Here is a 24,306-nt window from a genome sequence, read left to right as displayed (position 1 = left end):
TGATGCTGTTTCAGCAATTCTGTGGATTTTCAGTCAACAAATTAAGGAACAAAGACACTGTTGCTGTGTGAAGGGGTGCTGTGGATGAACATAAGCAATCAGTGACTATGGCTAACAGTAGAATGGGCAATGTCAAAAAATGTTTTGTTTTTGGTACTAGATATTTCAATGTTATGAATGATAATGGAAAACCAGAATATCTTAAAACAGCTTTTGTGATTTGTTCTTTTGAAGACCAAGAGTGAAGCTAACAATAATTATTCAGAAACTAGTCTTACTACAGATAAACTAGTCATCACCAGTTTATCTAAAATTAGCAGAAACACAGACATTGACGAAGGCTGTTGCCTTCAACTTCTTCTGTGTCTCTATGTAACTCACTGATTGGTTACCTAACAACAACCTGTTGAATAACTTGCACAGCAACAGTTTCATGTTTTGACATCATGCCCCATAACTGCTTAAAAAAAGAAAAAGGAAAACTATGTGGACTGAATGGAGAAAATAAGTACAACAGCTTGAGATAAAACTGGATAAACAGCCACCAGAATTTCAGCTATTTAAAACAAAAAAAATATTCAATAACTAGTGATATCGACTGATATAAAACCCTAATACAATATAGTGATGTATTTTTCAGCCATATAGCCAAGCCTGAAAATAATCTAGTATTTTCATTAGTTCTTAGTCACATAAAATTTTAAAGAACACTTGCTATATAGCACTGGGTTGTGAACAAATTTAATCTGATGTTTTCTTTATTGAACTAAAATAAGCCCATTTGAAATAATATTCTAATTTGAGATGAACTTGTTGACATAGATTTTCTGCTGTTAAAGTCAACAGAAAAAATACTCTTGGCAAATTCAGCAGGTGTACAGGAGGATGTCCTTCATTTTCTACAGCACAGATTGTTTTGATAGACTGCCAATAAATCAGATTTCATTTTTATCTTTGCCTCCCCTGCTCCTGCCAGCCTGTGTGCTCCTATGCATCTCCCATCACTTTTACCTTTCCAGCAATCCTTTTAGCCACCTGTGCCCCAATAATCTCTTTCTCCAGGAATAAAGAGATATCTACCAGCAAGCAGGCCAGACCTCCTGATGAGCAGCCTCTGATCATCTCTGAATCTCTGCAGAAGCTTTCAGGGCATTAAATCACCACATTCCTCCCTGACTCTAAGCAGAGAGATGAGTACAAACTCAGTCCAGCCCATTAATAAAACCACAGCTGCCCTGTTGGATATAATATTGTCTTGTTTACAGGTATCATTTTGACTCCTTCCAAGTGTCCTTTGTACATTTGCTGACCTTGTACCTCCCTGGTGTTAATGACCACTTCGTTTGGATGATTAGCACTATGAACACATGGTGCGTGAAAGCTCTACCTCCCAGGACATCCCCCTACATGAATTCATACATGTGGCAGCTGGTGGAGTACACATACACAAACAACTTGTTAGTATTCTGCACCTGTACAAGCAACGTGCTGAGATCTACGTGAAAGGTACGCTCAAAAAGCTGAAGGTAAACTGAGCGTCGCAAACAGAAAACAACTGGGGAGAGAAAAAGTGAGATGTTAAGGAGAAGATAAATCTGCTGGAGATGTGTGTATTCTCGACTGTGTGTTTTACTTGATTATTTTTTTTGATTGCTTATAAGTTAATGTAAATGTATCAAAGTATCTTGTTCCAATTGGTGAATGAACTACCGGTACCGACAGCCACATGTCTCGCCCTCTTCAGTGTGGACACAGTTACTGAAAAAAGAAATAATCTTTATTCACATCAGCAAGATATCTGAAAAGATCAGCATGTTTTAAAATGTCGTTTTTTTATCATTTTTATACATGCATTATGTAGAAATGCATTCATTTGATGTAGGGGTCTTTTAATAGTCAGGTGTGCTCACCCTGCTAATCAATAATATAAGTCGCTAAAGACCTACATAATTATGATTTCTTTGATTTGAAATATTAGCCAAACTGTGTTTAGCCGCATGGTTACATAACATTGACTGTTTTCTCACAATATCACAATATCATCTGTGATACTATGATAAAATATGTTAAATATGATGAATAGTTTGCAATTGATTACAAAAAGACTCCTTAAGGCCCCTATAAAGTTACAATAAAGGCATCTAAGTTAAATTTGGTCTTTTGCAAAGTTGCCCATTTCTCAAGACAGACAGGCAGCTAGACAGATAGATAGCTAAATTGACGACTTAAGTTAAGCAGTGTTATAATGACCTAAAAAAAAGCTTTTTAAAAATGAACTGCACAAGTCTGACACTTAACAGCAGCTGGTCAGCATGGCTAAAACCTTTTCAAAATCTAGTTGGACTAAAGTCAAAAGCTATAACAAACAATCAGATGCAGAAATGTTGCAGACAGCTGGATTTTACTGCCCCAAAACAAGCAGGAAATAAATATCACATGCAATTATGCAAATTTAAACATATCCTTTTAGGTAGAAGAAAATATGTAAACAAGCCAGAAGCTTCCAAGTATTCAAACAACTTGAGTATTTGATAAGAGCAAGAACCCTGGGAAGTAAATGAAAGGAATTTCTGATCATTTGACTGGAAAACATCATGACAGAGAGATGATACAGACTGGGCTAGAATCACAACAAAGTGCATCTGTCATGGATCGAAACTCTGTACACATACCCTTTCCCCAAGTGTGGAAACAGCCGATCTGAGCACGCCGTCTGTGCGGCTTGAGTGTATTTACTGACCACATGCTGCATGTAAAGAGCGAGTTACTGAAGCAATGAAACAGCCTGGACAGAGTGCCTGTGCGTCAGTCTGCGGCCAGTGTAGCATAATTTAGCACAGAGAAGAGGGTGAGAAAAAAGCAGACATGCTGCACAGATCTTGTTAGATGAGCATCTCCGTAGGCCAAGACCTATGACTCACTCTGTTCCTGCAGATTGTTTTTGTGTGTGTGTGTGTGTGTGTGTGTGTGTGTGTTGTGTTGTGTGTGTGTGTGTGTGTGGGTGTGTGTGTGTGTGTGTGTGTGTGTGTGTGTGTGTGTGTGTGTGTGTGTGTGTGTGTGTGTGTGTGTGTGTGTGTACTCTGTTTGCAGCAGGAAACAAGTAATACAAATGCTAAACATTTGAAAAATGTAAATAAATAAAAAAGAACAGATCTTTTCAGGCTTTATTTGTATAGTAATAGATGTTTTTGAATTAGCCCATCTAACACAGAGTTGTGTTTTGTTTGGTATATGTTGTCATTTTTATCCATCTTAAGGCTCTGCAGACTTTTTTATTCTTATTAAACTAATTTTTGATTTTCTCAAATGAAATTTTTATGATTGACATTTATTTGTCTTAGGTTTTTTTTTTCTTTATTGTTTACGTTTTGCATTGTTTTTAGGCATTTCTTTCTTACAAGTGCAATAGTGTTTTCTCAGTTCTACATTTCTGTATGACACATTATATTAGTTTTCTGATATATTTTTACTTATTATTTTGTTCATAACAGGCAATAAAAGTTAATCAAGGACAAAAAGAACATCCTGCTGTGGCTGTAACATTTCTGATGGAGTTTATGGGCTGGAAAAACAAAACAGTTTTTGTAATGTTGCCGAAAGTCTATGTCAAACATCATTAACTACAGATGTAACTGTGATTATCATACAGTCTTTCCACATGCTTCAGCACCTTTCTTTCTTCCTGCCTCTTGGTGTGGATGTCTCACCTCATATTTAATTCTTAGCTTCTCACCAACACCAACTCTTTCTTTCTCACACTTCGTTTCCTACTTCAGCTTCACATCTGCTTTAGACTGTCTGCGAGGGAAAATATGTGAATGGTGGAAGCTGCCGAATTTCGGTGGATTATAGAGTTTGGAGACTTGTGTGGAATTCCTATCCTCAAACATTTGTGAATTTCAAACCTTTTCCAAGAACCACCATACACCCTGCACATGGAGTTAGAGACAAGAATTTTATGTTGTAATGAAACAGCAAGATTTCTCTTATTTTTTCCCCTTTACGTTAAAATCTCCAAGTCTAAATAATTATGTAGAGCGGAAAGAAAACAAACAAAAAAAAAACTTATGCAAAAACTACTTTGGGTTATCTTTTCAAATAGTCATGTCTTATCTATGTTCAAAATTTAGGAGGTATGGGGTTTGTAAAAATGCTTTTCTGCAGCTCAATAAACTGTGTAAAAATAATGTGACCAGCAGGTGGCAGCTACTGCAATAAAGTATAAAAAAGGCTAAAAGCAAACAACAAAAAAACAAACCACCCTAAACCCTATATGAAAAATTTATCTCCCTCAGACCATTGTCCAATTACTATATGTATAATCAATAAAACAGAACACATCTAATAACATGAACTAGGCTAAAAACCTAGTCTTAATAGATTAACAGTCTTCACAATAAATTAAATACTAAGTCTTTGACATATATCAGTGTAGAAACTGTTCAAAAACCCAAGCGAGAGTCACATGCTCTTGCATACAATGAAGAATGTTATTTGAGTTTCAACCTGCCAAAATTACTTCAAGAGTTCCTAGTCAAAGATGGCAGGGCTAATGTGATGGTCAGAAACTGTTTTACTGCTTCTGGACTTGCTGTTATAGATAGAGCCATGAATTCTGCTCTCAAGCAGACAATCTTGAGGTTATCAGTTCTCAAATGCCAGACAGCAGCTGCTGCCACCAATGGAGACACAACCAGTACATACAACATCACACAAATGCCTTGCATTTTTGTAAAAATTGGATTATGTCTTCTCATGGGACATTGCATGCAAAGTAGTCAGTGGACAGCTTGCATACCAGTGTAACCTTAACCACTGGCCACAAAGGTGAGCAAAGCCTTTACTGATCTCACCTCTGTGACAAACTGTAGGAAAGGGCTGGCTTACACGTCATTTATCTGATGGTATAAACATTTGTTTGAAGGCTCAATTATTCTTTTATTTATAAGACTCAAATTCATTTTTAACCAAACAACCTGTCTGTATTCACACTCAACATAATAAAGATTTACACCTTAATTAATAAGGGGGTTCACTGAAGCAGGGAACAACTCGTATTATCTCTTAACAGAAAAAAGTTAATTCACAGCAACATTTTGCAGGAACAGGACTTCAAACAGAACAGCAAACAAAAAGGTTTCCAGACAATATTGATTCGTGAAGATATTAGTTCCAGGAAGCACCAACAGGATAAATGTATTCTGAAACCCTACATGTCTTTGAAATTCCAGCAGGAGGAGCGGGTCAGAGAGCAGCAGAAGAAGAGTGATATTGAAGAGCATATCGACTCGTGGATGAAAGGAGGAAAGGAAGCTTCAGGGATCAATAAACTGTGCAGTACAATCTTTGCCTCAGTCCTTCTGTATTCACAGCTCCCCGTGAAGCAGGGTAGTTTTTTCACTCTGAACTCCAGTGGGTACCAGGTACTGAACTATGGAGGGCCTGTTGGGCATTTTTGCTTCACATGGGAACATGAAGACTTTGAACAGTTTTTTGGCACAGCCTGTTGATTTATATATTTCAGTTAACAGCTTCCCTCTCTCTCACACACACACACACACACACACACACACACACACACACACACACACACACACACACACACACACACACACTGTCAAAATGCATTCCAACTGCATCAGCATTATCCTTTGCCCTCCTTTTCACTTAACTTTAGCTCTCCTGTATGGCTCTCCTCATAAATCTGTAAATATGTCTCCTCCACTCTCCTATAGGCTGATAGTGACATCACTTGTTCAAATTGTTGAGTCAGACTCCCAAAAAACAAATCCTGACAGTTGTTGCCCCCTGGTGTTTAGAAAGTAGACTGCAGCAAATCTCCAGTCAAAAAAAGAAAAAAACATCTGTAAAATGAAATCTTTTAACTTCTGCCCCTGGTAGACCTTTTTGTGTCATATATCGATTAGATCAAAAAAGATAAGATGTCACAAACAAAAATGAATAACAGGACATTTAGCTTAGCTTTGGTTCAGGAGTCTGATGACACCATTAGTACAAATTAGACAGTGAATCTTTCTGCTTATTCAGTTTCCACTTACAGCACAAAAAGCTGCTTAACGCAAGAAGAAACCTGCCCTCTGCTGCACTTGGATTACTCCAGCCACATCAAGGATGTGAAAAAGCTGGTATTCTGTATCAAGATGATTTAATGAGAGCAAACAATTCCTATTGTATATATATATGGATATTTAATGCATTTGAACAAGAATAGTAATTGCAATATAGCACATAGCTCATGAGAAAGGCAAAATGAAGGAAACAGTCTGAGGTGCAGATGTCCAATCAGTTTCAAACACAAAACTACAAAAAGGCAAGACATAGTTTTGGATCTACTCCAACTCTGCTACAAAGAGTCACATACTACAAACAAAAAAAAAAACATGATTAATATCTGCAGCTCATTCTTCCTACCTTGCGGCTTGTGAAGTGGGCGTGCTTGGCCAGCTTGACGTTCAGTCCCTGCAGGAAGACCTCATCCGTAACTTTGCCCACATTCATGCAGGCTTCATCCAGAACAGAGAAGATGCCTTTATGCTGCTGCTCCACCAGGTCAACAATAATCTGGTTGTTGAAGTAATCAATCTACAAAAAACGAGACCAAGGACAGAGGTGAATTCAGTTTGGAAAACAGAAATATGCAAATGATTACATGATAAAATGCAAACCAAACACAAACAAAAAAACACACACACACACACACACCAGAATTAAAAGTTTTTGCGGCAAAATTTCAAGTAGATACATCAATCAATTGGCAACAGATGTAAATTTCTTATTTCTCATCTGATCAGAAGCATCTAAATGTTTTTTTTTTAATTCATTAAGTGCACAAAGAACTCCAACTTTGTAGATACATTACTGTGTAAACTGTGAATTACTTCAGAGTCCTAGGAACCTCCCTTTTATGGGGTCCTGAGATGGTTCTCTCACACACACACTGTTTGGAAGAAAACCCAGCAGTGCAAACTTCTTGTGGAAAACCATGAAAATCCATTGTTTCTTCTCTTATCTTGTTATATTTAAAATACATATACATGTTTAATAATGCAAATACTTTTAAGTTTTAAGAATCCAGAAGCCATTTTAGATTTATATGAGATTGGTAAGAAGCCACTTTCTTTCCCATTTGGGACTGTTGACATCAGGGGTTTTCCTGATTATTTATAAAGCTGGATTTCATTGTTTCTTTGATTTTTCAACGTTTGACAACACCTGCTGTTGCTTTTGATGGCATGGCAGTGCACTGACTACTTTGCATGCAATGGCAGTGCTTTGAAAGCTTCAAACCCGTCTGACAACCAGTACTGCCGACTAAACTCAATAGCCAATTGCTTTAAGGATGGAAGATAAATTTTTCACATAGTTTAATATGAAAAACAAAACACATCATACATGTTTCCAGGGGATGCCTTCTCTCTGATACTCCTCCTGTTCCTGCCTTAGAACCAGCTGAATGAAGAGTTGCTGCAGCTTTTCATTACAGTAGTTGATGCAAAACTGCTCAAAGCTAAAGAAATAAAATAGGCACATAAAATAAATTGTGAAATATTGTCTTACATAAATGCAAACAATTTTTTTCACATTTATCTTCACCTGTTGTTCTGGAAAATTTCAAAGCCGTAGATGTCCAACACTCCGATGACCGTGTTCTTTCCATGGACTCTGGCATCATAATTTTTCACCTCAATAATGTCATTGATGCGGCCAACGATCCAGCAGAACAGACGCTCATACATTGCCTGAGGAAAATGTAAAATGTTGAGAAGTGTGGAGGGGAATAATGCTGCACTTGTTTGTGTTCAGATTATCTCAGGGCACAAACGCTTAGCAACAGCTGAGTAACCGGAATGAAAAGTGCCAAAATATCAATGAGTCAGGTTTTTTTTTTTTGTTAACAGCATCACTGCGCTGGTCTTGCAACTGCCTACATTAACTGCATCCTCCACAGTGTTCAGTCTCTGTCTGATGCCAAAACACTGTGACTCATGTTTCTGTGAACTACGATAACTAGAATTATAAGTAACACAAAGCAAAGAGTGAAATGTCACAACCCCTTTAGTGCTGCTACAAAAAAAAGCACACAAAAAAAAACACATACATACAAAAAGGTCACCAGAACTGGTGCCCAGAAATAACCTTTGCAAGAGCATCTCGCCCATAACTGGCCTCCTGTGTGGTGTGCTGTTTTTCAATGACGTCTCGACCGGTTGCCACTGTGCGATACAGCAGAGCCTTCTCCACATTTTCCTCCTTGGTGGAAAGGAGCTCCCTAATCACAGAGACAAGCTTTGTGTTCTCTATCAGGGTAACATCACCATCGACTCCAAAGGTCAGGTTTCCCTGCAGGACAGAACAGAAGACGTGGGTTCATTGACCTTTTTTTTCTGTTTAAGTAAGAACTTCTGAAAAATAAAAATATTTTATGTTCTTGCAATAAATAGGAAACTAAAACAATAATTTAGACTAGTAAGTCTAAATTAAGTCTAGGTTAAATAATGAGTTATGTGCCTACTGTATTTACTCTACTCTGATTTTACAATATCATTTCAACCCCTCCAAGACATAAAAATGAATTAGACATCTATGGAGGTTTCTTATTTCAATATCCTAATTTTAGCATCCCTATTGCAGGTAAACTAATGCCATAATGTTTGATTAGCTCAGTGAAACTGTAATGTTATAGTAATATTTATACATATACAAAGTGTTGAAATTCCTCAACATCAGAATCCATTATGGTGCTGCTAATTTTATGACCAAATATTTGATATGGCTCACATCCTTTCACTCTAGCCTGATAAGACATCTTATTACTTGCAAATTGTTTCAATAAAAATAATAATAATAAAAAATAAAAAAATAAAAAAGAGCAAAAACTACATTTTATATTTCTTGGTGTCTAAAGTACCTGCTTCAGCAAATTTGAGCTTCTTGCCATCTGAGGTAGCAGAATAACATTTTCTGTCACATTTTTTTCAACGGTCTGTTTCATGAGTTTTGCATTTGCTTGTAATTACTTGGAGTAAAATAGCATGTGTTCAGGGAAGTTAGGGGGAAAATATTCCCATGATAAGAGGCACAGTGTTCTGTTGGTACATTTTTCATTATTTGTTGGGCAAGATAACAAACATAATGAGTCCTTTATTCTTATAATGCCAAAGTTTGACATTTATAAAAGTAAAGTCCAACAATCAAACTTTAAGTAGAATGTTTCTAGGAGTGACTGAGCTGCATAACTGAAATTACATCAGTCCTTTCCAATGTACTTTTTTTTTTTATCTAAGGTGGCAAAAGGAAAAATCTTGCCAACCAAGATGAAGAGGATTGAGGTTTTCTGTGTATTACCAGATGCAGGATGGTGGCCAGGATCTTGTAAACAGTCTGAATCTCGTCGACTGTGAACCCAATTACTTTCATGGCATCGGCTACAGCTTTGAAATCAGCACTGTCATTGATGCCAGACTGAAAAGATTAAAAAAAAAAAAAAAGCATGCTTTAGGCACATTGACGAAATAATTCAAAGAACACAAAACAAAGTGTAATTGTTTCAACATTTATCAGTTCTATAAACCAGAACAGTGGAAAAAAATATTTGTAATATCTTCCCACTGAATGTTGTGGCCTATTTCTTTTTTGAAGGCTGGATTTCTAGTTCAGCTGTGAAATTACAGATTTCCTGGAAATTAAAATACAAGTTGCTTAGACACAGTGGAAAGCTACACCTCAGCTGTTTGGGTGTGCTGAGCTGCATGACATCAGCTAATTGGATGCTGTACAGTGTTTTGGTTCCATGTTGTTCTTAATCATCTGACTCATTCAACAACAGAAAAAGCAGATCTGAAAAAAAGGTCTGGAAAAGGATCAAGCTATGTACAGCTCTGCCTGAAGGGTCACTACATTTCTGTTCCTAAAACCCAAACATATAGCTTTAAACGTAGATTTACTTTCATGCCCTATAAGATAAGTATTAATAATTAATTAGGAAAAATGTGGTTTTAAGTATGATAACGTAGATTATTCATATGTTAACAAAGAGTCTGAAATACCTTAATCTGGCCTCCAACTTTGATGTAGTTGTATGCTGTTGGGTCTTTTTGAATGTGAAGAGAGCGTAAGAGGGAATCCGGACCACCTTTCAGCAGCTAGTAAAAATTTAAAAAAAAAAATTTAAAATGATAATTTGGTTAGAAAACTTCTGTGAATTAAATTAAACTTTGTCAATCTTAGGAATAAAATGCATGAAGCAGAAGTATCTCATTGCAAATCTGTGAATACAACTGAAGTATCAACACAAACATCCACAAGAATCACTTTATATACTCCTATAAATAGGGAAAAGAGGATTCTGACTGACTCACGATTCAGATTAGAATATACATACATGTGCAAAACATAGCAGAGCTAAAAATAGAAAAACAAGTCAACATTCCCATGGTTATGTTGAATGTAAAAAAAAAAAGCACAAGGAAGTTTGTGCAACAGAACACAGAGTTTATGCAAATCCAGATGTGCAAATATAATTACCTGGTAGAATGAGTGGAAGCTCCTCTCGCCTTCCTGCTGGAAAATTACCCTGGACTGTTTTAGTAGGAAGAAAAAAAACCACAGTTTGGTGAAGTCACAACATCATAAATTGAACTCAACAATGGTCTTCATGTTCATCACTGATGCTCAACATAAAGATAGTTTGGAATGTGTAGAAGATTTTTGGAAAAGCATTCAGACCTCTTGAGTATTCACCAGCACAAATGTTAATGTATTTTAAAAGCATTTTGTGTGAAACATCATCAAAAACTGTGGCATGTATTTGTCTTCAGCCTTGGATGTTCTGATGGCTTTAAATAAAATCCAGTGAATCACACAGAAAGTCACACAGAGTGAGTAATATAGATCTAAATCTGTATGACTGAACAACTCATCATGCAGGGGACACAGTGAACATATGGAAGAAGCTTCTCGGGTTAAATAAGACCAATAAAAAAAAAAAAATAAAAATCCAGGACACTCAGTTTTCTAGGAAACAAACACATGACGCATGGAAGTGGCAGCATCATACTGTGGGAATACTTTTCTTAGTCATGGACAAGTTTAATGGGAAAATTATGGAGTGGCTGTCAAAGAACACAAAACACTTGAAAATGAAGTGATGATTTATCTTATTCCAGGATGAAAAGCCTAAACAAGAAGTCAAAGCTAAAATTGGATGATTTATTTAAACTCAAATTGATGTATCAGAATGGCTCAGTCAAAGTTTAGACCTAAATACAATTGACAGGACTGTAAATTTGTTCTAAACAAATCTTTTTATCCCATCCCAAAGTGTCCCATTTTAATATCATACCACCTCACCTTCTCCAGTAGGTAGTTGTTGATGTGGCCCCCGATGGGATCCCCTTTGAAGTCAAAGTTGATGTCCATGTATTTGCCAAAGCGGCTGGAGTTGTCATTGCGGTTGGTTTTGGCATTTCCAAAGGCCTCCAGGACACAGTTGGATTTCAGCAGCATGTTTTTTACTCTGTGAAATGGGAAGGTGGTACAGAGAAAAAAAAATATTCAAACATCATTAGTAACATCTTTATATCACCAGTGTACAGTCTTCTATAACAGCAGTCTAGACCTAAAATGTATAAAGCATTGCATCTGTGGTCATCCATCTAACAGCATGGTGTTTACATTACATTGTTAATGTGATGACTCAGTTTAGTACGCCATGCACATTAACAATGTTCCTGGCATGACAGGGCCTCCACCATACCTAACAGTATGCATAAGGTCAGTTAAAGTCAATCCACTGCTACTAAATCTCTGAGCTGCCAAGTGAGGTAGAGACAGCATGGGAAAGGATTTAAGAGTAAATCAGCTCTGCAAGAGTTTGATAACGACAGACAGTTCAAGAGACCACATAAATGTGGCAAATTGGTTGCTTCTGACATTGGATGGGTCACAATAAAGTGTACCAAGACAGAACAAATCATTGAACTTGACCCAAAGATCCTTTATTGTAAACCACAGTTTGAGATAAGGAACTCTACTTTGTACTATTGATTTTAAATGCTCACATAAATCCTTCAGGCATAACATAATATGTACTGATAGGTAAAGCCAACAAACAGCTTATATATTAAACATGACACCTGTTAGTGGGTGGGGTAAGCCAACATCCTGTCCTTAAAAGTGACATAAGAAGGGTAAAAAAATTATGGCAAATGGGAGGGCTCAGAACAGCGGAAGAGTTTCAGAACTGAAAACCTGGAGTCCCACCATCTACATAGACGACTCTTTGACATTTACTTTCTACTTAAGCATTGTGGCAAAGCATGTGACCTTTTCATCCTGTGGTCTCTCAACAGGATAATGTGATAAAGCAAAAATTCTTCTGTAATGTTTTGGGGAGAACAATGAGTTTGAGATGTTGACTTGGTCTACTAAATTCTTTGGGCTTGACACAACAATGGACCTTTAGGAGTTTAATGGACTCCAATCCTTGATTGTTATTTTGGCTGCAAAATGGGACCAATACACCCCCAACACGAAGCTATGCTTCCTCAGTCTGCTGTGTGTTACCAGCACTGCATATTGTCCAATATTTAATCTGTGATGTTTGACTTTCAGCCTCCGACCTGCGTTTTGTTTGCTTTACAAAAAGCTCTACGTATCTTCTTTATATCAATTCAGGTTAATTACACCCTAAAGCATGATTGATTGTTCTGTGCTGTGGAGCAATAAAATTTTTTGTGCTTTAAAGGCAAACAGCAGTTGCTCAGTTACCTGAGACAATGACAACACCTTGCTGGGCTGTAACTTTATCTGACTATGATGCAAGAGCCTTGATATAAGGCGGTGAGCATTTCAAGAAGACTACGACTCCTTGAAAGCAATGAAAGGAATAGGTTGACTGAAGAAAAATTTATTCCTACTCAACATGTCTGACTGGTTTCCACAAATATAATCAAAGCAAGAGAGTAATCCAACTAGACAAAATCCGTGTTTCCTGCCAAAACTCAGCTCACCTTTCAACTTCCGCCCTCTGATTAGGGTTGGTAATAGCAGCTATGTATTGCATTATGTACTTGCTGGCCTCGGTTTTTCCTGCACCACTTTCCCCTGCAATAAAAAGAAAAAGATAAATATATAACCATAAAGTATTTCTGGCATTGAAGACTATGCAGTGGTTTGCATGGCTTGCAAATCGAGCAACGAGACTTGAACTGCTTATAATGTTGAAACAGTTTCAGTGCAAGTCAATCCTTTAGTCATTTTTGGGCTTGTTTTTAGGAATTCTTTTTTTCTTTTTACTTCATTCAAAAGTAAAAAAAAAGTATGATGTTCTTACATCATGCTTCTTGTTCTGTAAAACTTCCAAATAGTTTAAGATTTAAAGTTTCTCAGTTCCTTCTTTGTCCACAGAGTGGTGCTTTATTCTCCACAGCATTGCTAATGGCCAAGTTGAATATTAATCTGAGAAACAGTCAAGTTTTTATATATATATATATATATATATGTGTGTGTGTGTGTGTGTGTGTGTGTGTGTGTGTGTGTGTGTGTGTGTGTGTGTGTGTGTGTGTGTGTGTGTGTGTGTGTGTGTGTTTTTGTGATTCTTGAACTTCTCATTGTACCTGAGATGACAATACAAGTGTCTTTGTTCCTCCTCTTCATGGCTTTGTAAGCAGCATCAGCGATGGCAAATAGGTGTGGCGGCCTCTCGTATAGTTCACGACCTTTGTACTGCTCTACGGTGTCCCGGCTGTAGATGTTCATGGCACGGTACGGGTTCACCGACACCACCACCTCACCAATGTAGGTGTAAATCCTCCCCTTCTCAAACCTGAAGGGAATAAAAGACATTTATATGTTACTTTTGGTAAAGAATAAAAAAATAAATACTTGCTTTAAGCACAAAGATAAAGAGTCATGTATCTTTTCTACTTATACATTTAAATAACAGCAAGCATATAAAACAGAAATGTTCTTACAACAGCAACACTTCTGACAATTTCAGCATGATTGGCTCTCACATGTGACCTGTCTTATTTCAGAAATTAAATATAGTAAGTGATCAATGAATCATTCAATAGATTTTATTAGTTTTTTTTTTTTTTAATTAAATAAGACCAATTTAAAAAAAAAGGGATTTATTTTAAACACAGAAAGGATAAAGCACAGCCAGGACTTGGCCTATATTCAATGGGAAGATTGCAGACTCAAGAAGAAGAGTACCTACAAAATATAAATGATAAAAATATAAATTTGACATTGTGATCTTCAGTCATACGTCCATTTCCCCGTTTGGTTTGATGAATCAAAATGAAGTCTCAAAGCTAGTTCAAAATTAAGATGAAGTATATTTTTAATACTAAATGTACAGCATTATTTATGTATTTATGGGTGATGAACTACTGAGACCTTAAGCAGAATTGAGACAGTATGCCCTTAATGGTTATATAATGATGTTTTTTTTACACACTTCGCTCTTACAGAGAATCAATATGCTCACATCCTGTAAACGTATCACAGATATTTATACACTTTCCTGTCTCACTTTCTGCATCCATCTGTGTGTGCTCTTCACTCCCAGACTCATGCAACCTTTCTATTCCTACATTTCTCCCAACATGAGGCTGCCAGGCTGACTTCCTTCCTGTCCAAGTGCTGCTAGCATCCCCGTTTCTCTCCACAGAAGAATGGTGCCTTTCATCACAGCTGCCAAACCTCTGCTGCCGCCTTGCAAAGAAGGCCAATAGATTATTATTTTTAAGACATTCTTAATAGCTCAATGTAAAGCATTTGTGACTGCAGAAGTTCCAGACAGACTTAATGGAGCATGACTGTTTCCAAAAAAAGATGGGCAATAATTTTCCCCTGAAAACCAAAATGCTGACTCATGTACTAAATGAAAAGATGTAGCTCTTTCTGGTCCATTGTTGATGCAATGAGCAGATTTGCTATCATTCAGGCCCTCAAACATCAAGCTAAATTATCCACATCACTTTATAGGAAACTGTTAACAGGAGGCTGTGGAAGTAGTCAGACACAAGTTCTTACAATATATGTCTTGGCTTTTGCAACCGGTCATATTTTATTTTATTTTTACTCCTTTTGGTGTCACACTTTGCTTGATTCTACATTTAAAAACAAGAAGTAAAAAACAGGAAACAGACCATAAACAGTAAATCTGTAAGATTAGCTCAGATGAGCACATCCTTGTTTTCGAACGGTGAAGGTGACACAGGATGCTAGTGTGTCTAGGACAGTGAGGGCATACATGACCATGTAAGGCTCAAGTGCAAAATATAGCTCGTCAGAGCCACAAAGGACACGTGATACATTTGAAACCTTTTTTATGAAGCTTGGTGTCCAGGAACACATTAAATCCTAATCATTACATCCATGTTTTATCACTTAAAATATGGGGATTGAAATTTAATTTTACACACATTTAATTATTCACTGCATTCTGAAGATTTTACATTACACTATTAACTCACAGGGGTAAGAAAAAATGTTGCTAGCTTATTAGGTCTTCAATCCTGTAAACTACAGAGGGTCTGACACGACCTTTTACACAAATTGTATGATGCTGACAAACCTATCAAATATGTACTTGTTTTGAAAATATTCAGGAAAATTTGTCCTGTATGAAATAATAAGCTGAATACATTTTGTATTCTCTATCTCAACACAACTCTGAATTACAATGACAAAGCAACGTGCAAACTCTTCCTCTGTGTTGCAGCAGAAACACACCCATTGTGCCATTCCTCTCCCCAGGCTGAAGGCTGCTGTGTGCCAGCTCCATTGTTTATGCGTCAAACGGAGGTCTTTGTCTGACAGGGGTCCTCCATCTCCTCCTGTGTGAGCCAACACAATGAGCTGCCCACTTAAGCCTTATGCGTAATAGCTTCTGCTGGACCGTGGACAATGCTTTACATGAGAGGAGGGACGTATCTCAGATCCCAGTGCATAAGTATAGGAGGTGGCAGAGCCTTCTCTCAGTAATAAGATGTTTCAGCAAAATATGGAAGATCAAAGTGTTGAAATTCTGTGTTCAGAAACATAATAAATAAAAATAACCACAGGAATCTTTTTTTTTCTCTACTTGTCAATTGGGAATATTTGCTGGAAAATACATTAAAGTCAGCAGTGATATGCTTTAATAACATTTTTTTTCATGTTTTTTTTACTTAGATTTCAGCTGATAGATCAGGTTTGCTTTGCTTTAGATTACAGAAACCCTAACCCCTAACAGAAGAGAGAAAATTAACAACAAAAAACACAAAAAAAAAATGAACTGAGAAATTTGCTTTTCACTGCAATTGCGAGATCTGACCAGTGAGAAACTGAAAAACCACATTTGCACCATACCAAGAACAGCCACGTTATACTAGCAGCACCTCTGAGTTTTGACTGTAGAAAGTAAAAAGTCAAAGGTCTCCACTTTCAGCATCAGATAGATCAAACACGGAAAGGCAAGTACCAGAGTTTGGTTACAATGAAATACAAACTTTACTGATCCTTTAAAATAGAAAATTGAGAGAAGTCACTTCCACTTTGTAATTGTTTGGAATGATGCAGCTAAACTTTAAGAACGAGCACAATATGTAAAAAAAAAAAAAAAAATGAAGATAATCCCTGATATTTGCATGCATATACTTCTCATTTTATAGTTTTGTATGCTGTATATGACAAAACTGGCATTTATCAAACCTGCTGTATGCTGATGCAGAGCCAGAAAATTACCTAATAGTTCATGGTTTCATAACTTTAGGGCTGTCTTAATCAACCTACTTCCAGCTGGAATTTGTTCCACCTTTACAGATAACACGTATCAGTAATTAAATGAAACATGAGCAATAAACACACAGAGTGTGTGCACTAATGCTTACTGATCCTCTCTGAGATAATTATTGCAATTGTATAAGAAACTTTGAGCAACTGAACTTCAGAGATGGTTTTTTGGTGACTGCTTCAGAAATTATGTGGGAGTATAGAAAGAAGTGATTATTTGTGGAAATATTAATGCTACTGGGAGAGTCAGTGTGTCTTAGAGGTTTCAGTTATTTCACCTAACAGACACGATACACTGGACAAACATTAGTCCATCAGATCTGAGTTTATAAGCATCTGCTTAAAGTGTCTGTACATTTCTTCATTCCTCTGAGAACTAGTTTGGATTGAGAGAACGCACACAAGCAAAGAGGGAAATTAATCAGTTTAAGGCTCGAAACAGAGCTGGAGATCCATCTGTTGCACTCTGATTAAGGAGGATTTAAATGACACACAGGGCTGAGCTTAGAAAATTATGAGTCTAAATAATGTCCCAGAATTGCTTTTTATAGATACAGGAAAATGAAGGTATTCCATATTTAAACCTATCTGAAAGGTGATATTTTAGATTGTGTATAAAGCAGAATTAGCACAGCACGTCTGACATTAATCTGGATCCGCTCATATTTTTCAGTCTGTCCAGCTGGGACTGGAAGTTTCATTAAACCGTCTGACCTGTGATTTCCCTTTCTAAATCCCAGTCAGGAAACATTGGAGGATCAAACAGACAGAGGACAAGGAAGAGGTTGAGAAAGGCATGAAGAGGCGAACTCGAGGGTATAAAGTGGTTACATATAAACATGAGTCATGCATTTTTTGAATGTCTTTAATGACTAATATGAGTTTTACGTTTTTTATCTTATCTATATTATTTGTGAAAATTAGAGACTTGCCAATCCAGATTTTTCTTTATGATACGAAAAACAGAACTTAAAATCTTTTTTTACTCACTTTACATGAGGAAAAGAGTCACTGACACACAACCTAAAAATGGCTTTTACTAATTTAAAAAATAGATAAAAACTAAAAAGAGTTTGAAGTTTAATTCAAATAGTTGAACTATTACTAGTTGAGTAGTCTACGACTTGTGCAATGTGCATTCTAGGGAAAGTAGATCACTGCCTTATTTTTTAACAGAATACAAAAACAATTTTAATCAGCGTAATGCATAACAGAAGATCGAAGCTGAAAAGATTAATTTTGCTGTATTCCGTTTATCCATCCTGTTATCTGCTGAAGATTTTGTTCTTTCTCGCTCTCTCACAGCCTTAACGAACCATACATATCTCCAATCGACATTCCTTTTTAAATAGCTTTGTACATCTGTGCTTCCTGAAAACAAGGAATTTAATTATTTTCCACAGTATCTGGGTAAACGACTCTCAGCCCACACTCCCCTTTTTCTTTACCTTTTCTTGCATATTAAAACTCTATGCTGCAGTCTTTGTTTTCCATAAAACCGTACCAGAAAGACATTAACAGACTATCAAACATCTTAGCAATCTATGAAATAGTTCTTCTATTGGTTGAGTAATTAAATAAATACAAAAGCATTATGATGCCATGGCCAATATTGAACATTGTTTAATCTTGAGGTGGCTGCATAACGTCTTAACCAGACTTCTTTATTGTTGAAATCTAAAACATTAAATCTAAAATGCTGGACTGTTTTCTCTTTTTCAACCACTTCCCATGTGCATTCCAGGATTCGCCTCATAAAAACAGAAGCTGTGCTAAGATCAAGTTTTAAAGCATTTTTCAACCTACTGGAGGTTTCACCATCTCAAGCAGTGAAGCAGGCAAACGTCAGGTCATAGTGGCTAGGTCAGCCGTTAAGACCTGAGAAGTACATGGAAGTCGAGATGTTAAAAAGTGGCTTTTAGAGGTTAACACATAAACTCACACAATGCCTGGTGTTTCTAATCTATCCGAAGAACTCTGTCTGCCCTAAAAATATCCGAAAACCCCAAATACCACCCACACAAGCTGCTGTTCAAACACGCACACAGCATGTAAACATACACGTCATGCTCGCCTCAGAATTACAGAGCAGAGCCAAACACAACCACTGTCTCCAAAATTGTTTGGGTGGGTCTCTGTAATGGTTAACTTGGGGAGGAGCGGCAGCGACTTGTAACATTTTTTCACCAGCATGGCTCCATCGCACCATAAAAAAAACAAGTCGCCAAAAGCAGCTCACACAGAAAGAGGTTTTATTTAGATGTGTGGAGTAGTTTTGAAGGTCGATACTATTGTAGGTGTAAAGAAAAAGGAGTAAATTCTCATCGGGGAGTGAAGCAAACAGGACTCCGAAAATTACCCTAATGAGTTAATTTCCATCATCAGAAGCAAGTTGAAGTTAAAACTTCACAAGCAGCTTCAATGAATGCAAGTTGTTTCTATTTTCTCAACAGAATAATGCTATTGTCACAGCACTGCAAAAGGAGTGGCTCCGTTTTCTTTATTAAAAGGTTTTACTGTTTAATTTGGCTCATAGCAATATCCCCCAATGGCCCCAAAAAACGTCATGTGGTCTGTAGGATCACGAGTGGCTCAAAATGACGGTCCACAGTTATTGTTTTGGGATGTAACCAGTCAAAGCAGATTTGTGGCAAGATACATTCAGCAGGGCGAGGTCTTTTCCAGTCACACAGATATCCTGCGAAACCTTCAGTTACTGCTGTGTTTGCAACTCTGATCCAGATATCTATGACATTTTGCTGATGTTTGCAGTAAGTGAATACGTTCTTCTGCTTGCCAACATTTCAATAAAAAATAAATAAATAACAGAAATTGCCACCACCAAGCTACCGTCCTCATTTGATGCTACGTTTTTTTATATTTGAAGAGGTAAATTGGGGATGTTAGTGTAATGATACTAATGAGGATTTTGATGAGAAAACAGTGACAACATATGCATTCTAATTCACTCAAGCTCTCTAGAGGCCTCAGATTTGTTGGGAAACATTAGTGAGCAAACAGCATCCTGAAGACCACAGAACACTGCAAACAGGACAATTATGCCAAAAAGGCAAGAAGAAAGTCATTGTTGAAAAAGTAGCACTTGGTGTACTAGCATCAATTGCTATATCAATACACTAAAAAGGATGAACTAAAGAACAAATAATAATAAAGATAGAGTAAATAAACTCAAAAGTAAATTAGATTCCTTAAATAAAAAGAGTAAAAAAAAAATTGATGGTTAAATTATTAGAAATGTTTTCCACAATAAAAACAATAATAATTTTAAATCTGGAATCCGTTACTGAACAAAAGCCATAAGGCATCCCTATTCAAAGTCAAACCCTGCCACGTTTAACTTGGCAGGGTTTGCCCTCATTAGTCAAATGAGGACAACATAAAATGGAGCTGTTCAGATCAAAGAATGTTCATGTTAAAGTTTGAGCTATTGTATAAAGAATGAGCAAAGACTTTGGTCCATAAAAGTTCACAACTCTTCGAGACTAAAATGTACAAGTTCACCATCAAAAACCCATACAAAACACTGACTGATACATGCCATTCTTTCCACATTTTTTTAAAGAAAATGGGAATCCATGTATTCTTTCATATTCACCTAATGTGTCTTTGTGACAGTTACACGACATGAAAAAGTTCGATAATCATCAATTACTTCCAAGTTAAATTAAAAACTAATTAAAAGATATTGTACACAGTCAAACCCAAATGAGGTACTGAAGTTTAGCTCCACATAATCCAAGGCAGACTTGTTTTTAAAAGGGATAACCGATAGCAGATTAACATTTATTAATAGTAATTTAATAAATGATATAAGTAACATATCTCAACTGCCCTACATTTCCATTACACAATAAAATCTGTGGCACACGTTATCAGTGTGTGTTCAGGGTCGATGCAGGAATGGGAATTATAAACTGCACGGAGATAATCTGTGTTTGTTCCACTTTTATCTCCGAGTTCATCACTGCTTTTGCTGAGTGTAAACATCAGAAATGCTTAGGGTGTGTCCTGACAGCTGTACTGTAGACAAAAACAATGACTATCCAAAACATTTGCTGCTTCTGCTTATTTCACAACTACAGCTCATCTCAAAACTATATATGTGGATTACCTTAACCAAAACAAGGTCATATTTGGAGTAAGCAACAACTTAATGGAGTATGTTAAGTCTGAAACAATGAGCATGTATACACCTGAAACTCAATCCTATGTTCTTCTGGGGACTCAACACTGTTTATGTCCTTGGCTCTAGCACAGTTGGACAACAATAGGATGAAAGTATATAAAAGAACATTTAGAGGAGGAGGAAAACCCAAATAAAGCTCAGCGGCTGAACAGGTATGGATGTTGTGCCAGCTCAATATGATTTAAACATCGTTGTCATTGATCAGATCATGCTTTGCACATAACTGGAACAGCAGTGATATTTGATTTCAGCATACCATCTTCATCTGTTGTTCTGGGTTTTTTTTTTCCTCTGAGGTGTTTTCTTTATTTGATGGTTTGTTTGCATAACAATCCATAAATTATTGTCATTTTTGCCTTCAAGACCCAGAGGTTTGTACTGAGGACTTTGGTCTAAATTTATTTTCTCCATATCTCTTAAACTGAAAATTGTCACTTAACTATTATACCTTCTCAATAGCTAAACAGAGCTATGATTTTGCTCATGGATATGTTCAGAGCCTTTGGTTCATAGTCTCACACAAGTTTCAGATCACCAAAAAAAATTTTTTTTCCTCCAAGTATCCCAATGCATGATTGGAAGTAGTAGTGAATTAAAATAACCAACATTACTGATATATAAAGCATGAATATATTACATTCTGTTACCCGAACATTAAATTTTTTGCAACAGGGATGTCAAAATGATACTGCAATGATGATGGTTTATTGTGAAACTCTTGTCAAGGGAGAAATGTGTTATTTGGGAAAAATTCTGATTCAAAAGGTAAAAAATGTAATTTTAGAAAACTATATCACTCAAAACATGACCCCAAGCCTCATTGGAAAATACTGATTGCTATCTACTCACCTAGAATGATTATTCAGTATTAATACCATAAGGAGATAAAAGTATAATTAGAAGGTCCAAACCAAGTATTGAGTACATAGTGCATACTTTTAAGTGACGTGATTAAAACATCAGTTATTAATATGTGTAATATAATATTCTATTTTTCTGAGACATTGAATTTTTGAGGGGTTTTTAACCGTAAGCCAGTCATTAAAATCTGACTGTTTCACTTTCTGAGATAACTGGCAAGAAATATTGAGTCCATAATATATTTAGTACATATTTAGATGTACTAAATATATTAGGTCAGTCTGCCACTTGCTAAAAATTTAAACTGTGGAAACCACCAGAAATGAGACAGAAGTGTTGCTTTCCACTCATCTAGGATATAAAGTGTGACAGAGGCTTTCATCATGGTCTGCAGCCACCCAACATCTGGACTCTGCATTAGGGGATTTTCTGCTTCTTTGTAAAGCCTGCTTAGTAAACAGGAGCTCCTACCCACACTGTGTGTAGGAGGAGAGGCCCATCAACACATATCACATCCCACAGTGCTACATCAGTATTTGATCAAAATCAAATTTTAGGTATTTTTTCCAAGTCCAGAATCACCCATCAAAAACACTGCATTAAAAAATTAGTCATCCCCCTTCAACGTTAAACACAAATTTAGCACTTTATTGGAATTTTGTGTGACAACAAAAAATGTTGCATAACTACAAATAAACAGGGAAGGAAAATGAGTTTGTGTAAGGATCTACATTTGCTCAGATGAACTTTTGATTTATTAATACTATCTATGCTATCTACACTGATCATAATGCTAAATTTACAAATACACAGCAACCTCAACTCTTGTGATGTAATATATAGATCTAAAAGATGGCATACCACTAACAAGAGGAAGGCACAAAAATAAAATAAAGATAAAAACAAAAATTGCTTTTATCTTATGGTGTAAAACAATATAAAAACAAAAATTGTTTTATACTAGTTTACACTATCAGCGTTGCAAAGCAATACAAGATTTGGATTTTTTCCCCACTTAAAAAAAAAAAAGTTATTATTGATGTCTGCAGAGACAATACACTTCAGAAAACATTTTGAAACTTTACCAATTTTTACCAGCTTTCATTGCCACACAAATGTGAGTTTCCAAATAAAACTTTGTCAAAATTCTTCTACATCAACAGGATGTTGCCGTTAGGCTTGCATGTCAAGACGCTTGACGCTTTATATGGTTGAAAGCAGTTGTCCACCACACCTTTTTAAGACGGGATGAATCAGGACAGAAATTGGTACTCAAGTTGAAGCAGCGCACTGTCTTTAATCTACAAATACACCCTAAAAATGAGGAGCAGGATGGATTTAGACAAACAAAAAATTAAGAAAAAGGAACAATTCGATACAAAGAAATCCAGGCATTACTCAACATGCTATTTAAGGAAAGTGATATAATTTCTGACTTGCAAAAAGAAAAATAAGCAAGGATCTAATGGAGAACTAGAAAAAAAAGCTGACAAATAATTAGATACATTAGTAATAAGTTGATAAAAGAGCTACAATCATGACAAATTCTGCATTTATTTTATGACTTTTATTTTACACAAGGTATCAGAAAACTGATACAATGTTGGCAGAGGAGGATTTCATATTTGGTCTGAACAAGGACTGCAACTAATATTAATTGTGGACATTGTTACATTCAAAATGAATGGCTTTTTTTCCCATTCATGTAAAAATTTGTTTTGTGCATTTTAACAAATAGGTCACAACTAAAATAGCTGCGGTTTTATAGCAGTTTTATCATAGTGAAAGACTAAGAGAAATAAGTAGCACCCTAATTTCCATGGCTGACCTTAGTTTGGTCAAGATGGAATATATAACCAAACACCTGAACTTGTCTAAGAGAGGGAAAAGTGTAAGAGAATTATTTCAGCCAGCTAACAGCAGGTAGGACCCCAATATGCTCCATACAATGAGGATAAAAGAAAAATCATTAACAATTATTTAAACAAAGTTAAAACTGTTCATTTTTAAAACCTTGGTATACTGATGATTTCAAAGTTGCCCCAAACGATTTGTGCCATTTTCAGATAGAAAACAAAAATAATTTGGAAATACACATATTCTTCATTTGTAGCCTGTGCTTTTACAGCAAACCAACTTTTCAGGCACTTTATTTTTCTGTTTCCATCACAACCAATATTATACATTGTAATCCAAAGCAAAATGTGTCACTCGCTTATTTCATCATGCAGAAGTATCAGTATCTGTACTGACTTTCTGGAAATACCATGATGAACAAATTTATAATCCAAATTCCAAAGTACAATTATATCACTTTCAGGTGTAAGAAAGAAAAATATGCACTTTCAAGTTAACTGAGGCTTGGAAATGCAAAAGCACCCAATGCAATCAGAAGTACGGCAAAGATTAAACAAAATGCACTGAATGCTCAA

At 36.3% G+C, this 24,306-nt stretch overlaps 1 protein-coding gene across 1 annotated transcript in view; it reads right to left on the bottom strand.

Annotated features, from left to right (window-relative positions):
- Positions 1–24,306, bottom strand: part of myo1d (myosin 1D) — an 83,467-nt gene that overhangs the window by 49,788 nt on the left and 9,373 nt on the right. Inside the window, exons 2-11 of the mRNA XM_055042578.1 lie at positions 13,638–13,846; positions 13,032–13,125; positions 11,371–11,536; positions 10,546–10,599; positions 10,068–10,163; positions 9,367–9,483; positions 8,158–8,361; positions 7,615–7,760; positions 7,414–7,528; positions 6,433–6,603 (exon numbers count right to left, since the gene is read on the bottom strand). Of these exons, the coding sequence (XP_054898553.1) occupies positions 6,433–6,603; positions 7,414–7,528; positions 7,615–7,760; positions 8,158–8,361; positions 9,367–9,483; positions 10,068–10,163; positions 10,546–10,599; positions 11,371–11,536; positions 13,032–13,125; positions 13,638–13,846 (1,372 nt within the window). The remainder of the gene's footprint in view (positions 1–6,432; positions 6,604–7,413; positions 7,529–7,614; positions 7,761–8,157; positions 8,362–9,366; positions 9,484–10,067; positions 10,164–10,545; positions 10,600–11,370; positions 11,537–13,031; positions 13,126–13,637; positions 13,847–24,306) is intronic.

Source organism: Poeciliopsis prolifica, unplaced genomic scaffold (assembly GCF_027474105.1).
Source record: "Poeciliopsis prolifica strain line A6 unplaced genomic scaffold, Auburn_PproV2 SCAFFOLD018, whole genome shotgun sequence".
In the NCBI taxonomy this organism is placed as follows: domain Eukaryota; kingdom Metazoa; phylum Chordata; class Actinopteri; order Cyprinodontiformes; family Poeciliidae; genus Poeciliopsis; species Poeciliopsis prolifica.
Note: the sequence above shows the minus strand (reverse complement) of the source record. Positions and strands in the feature narration are given on the sequence as shown.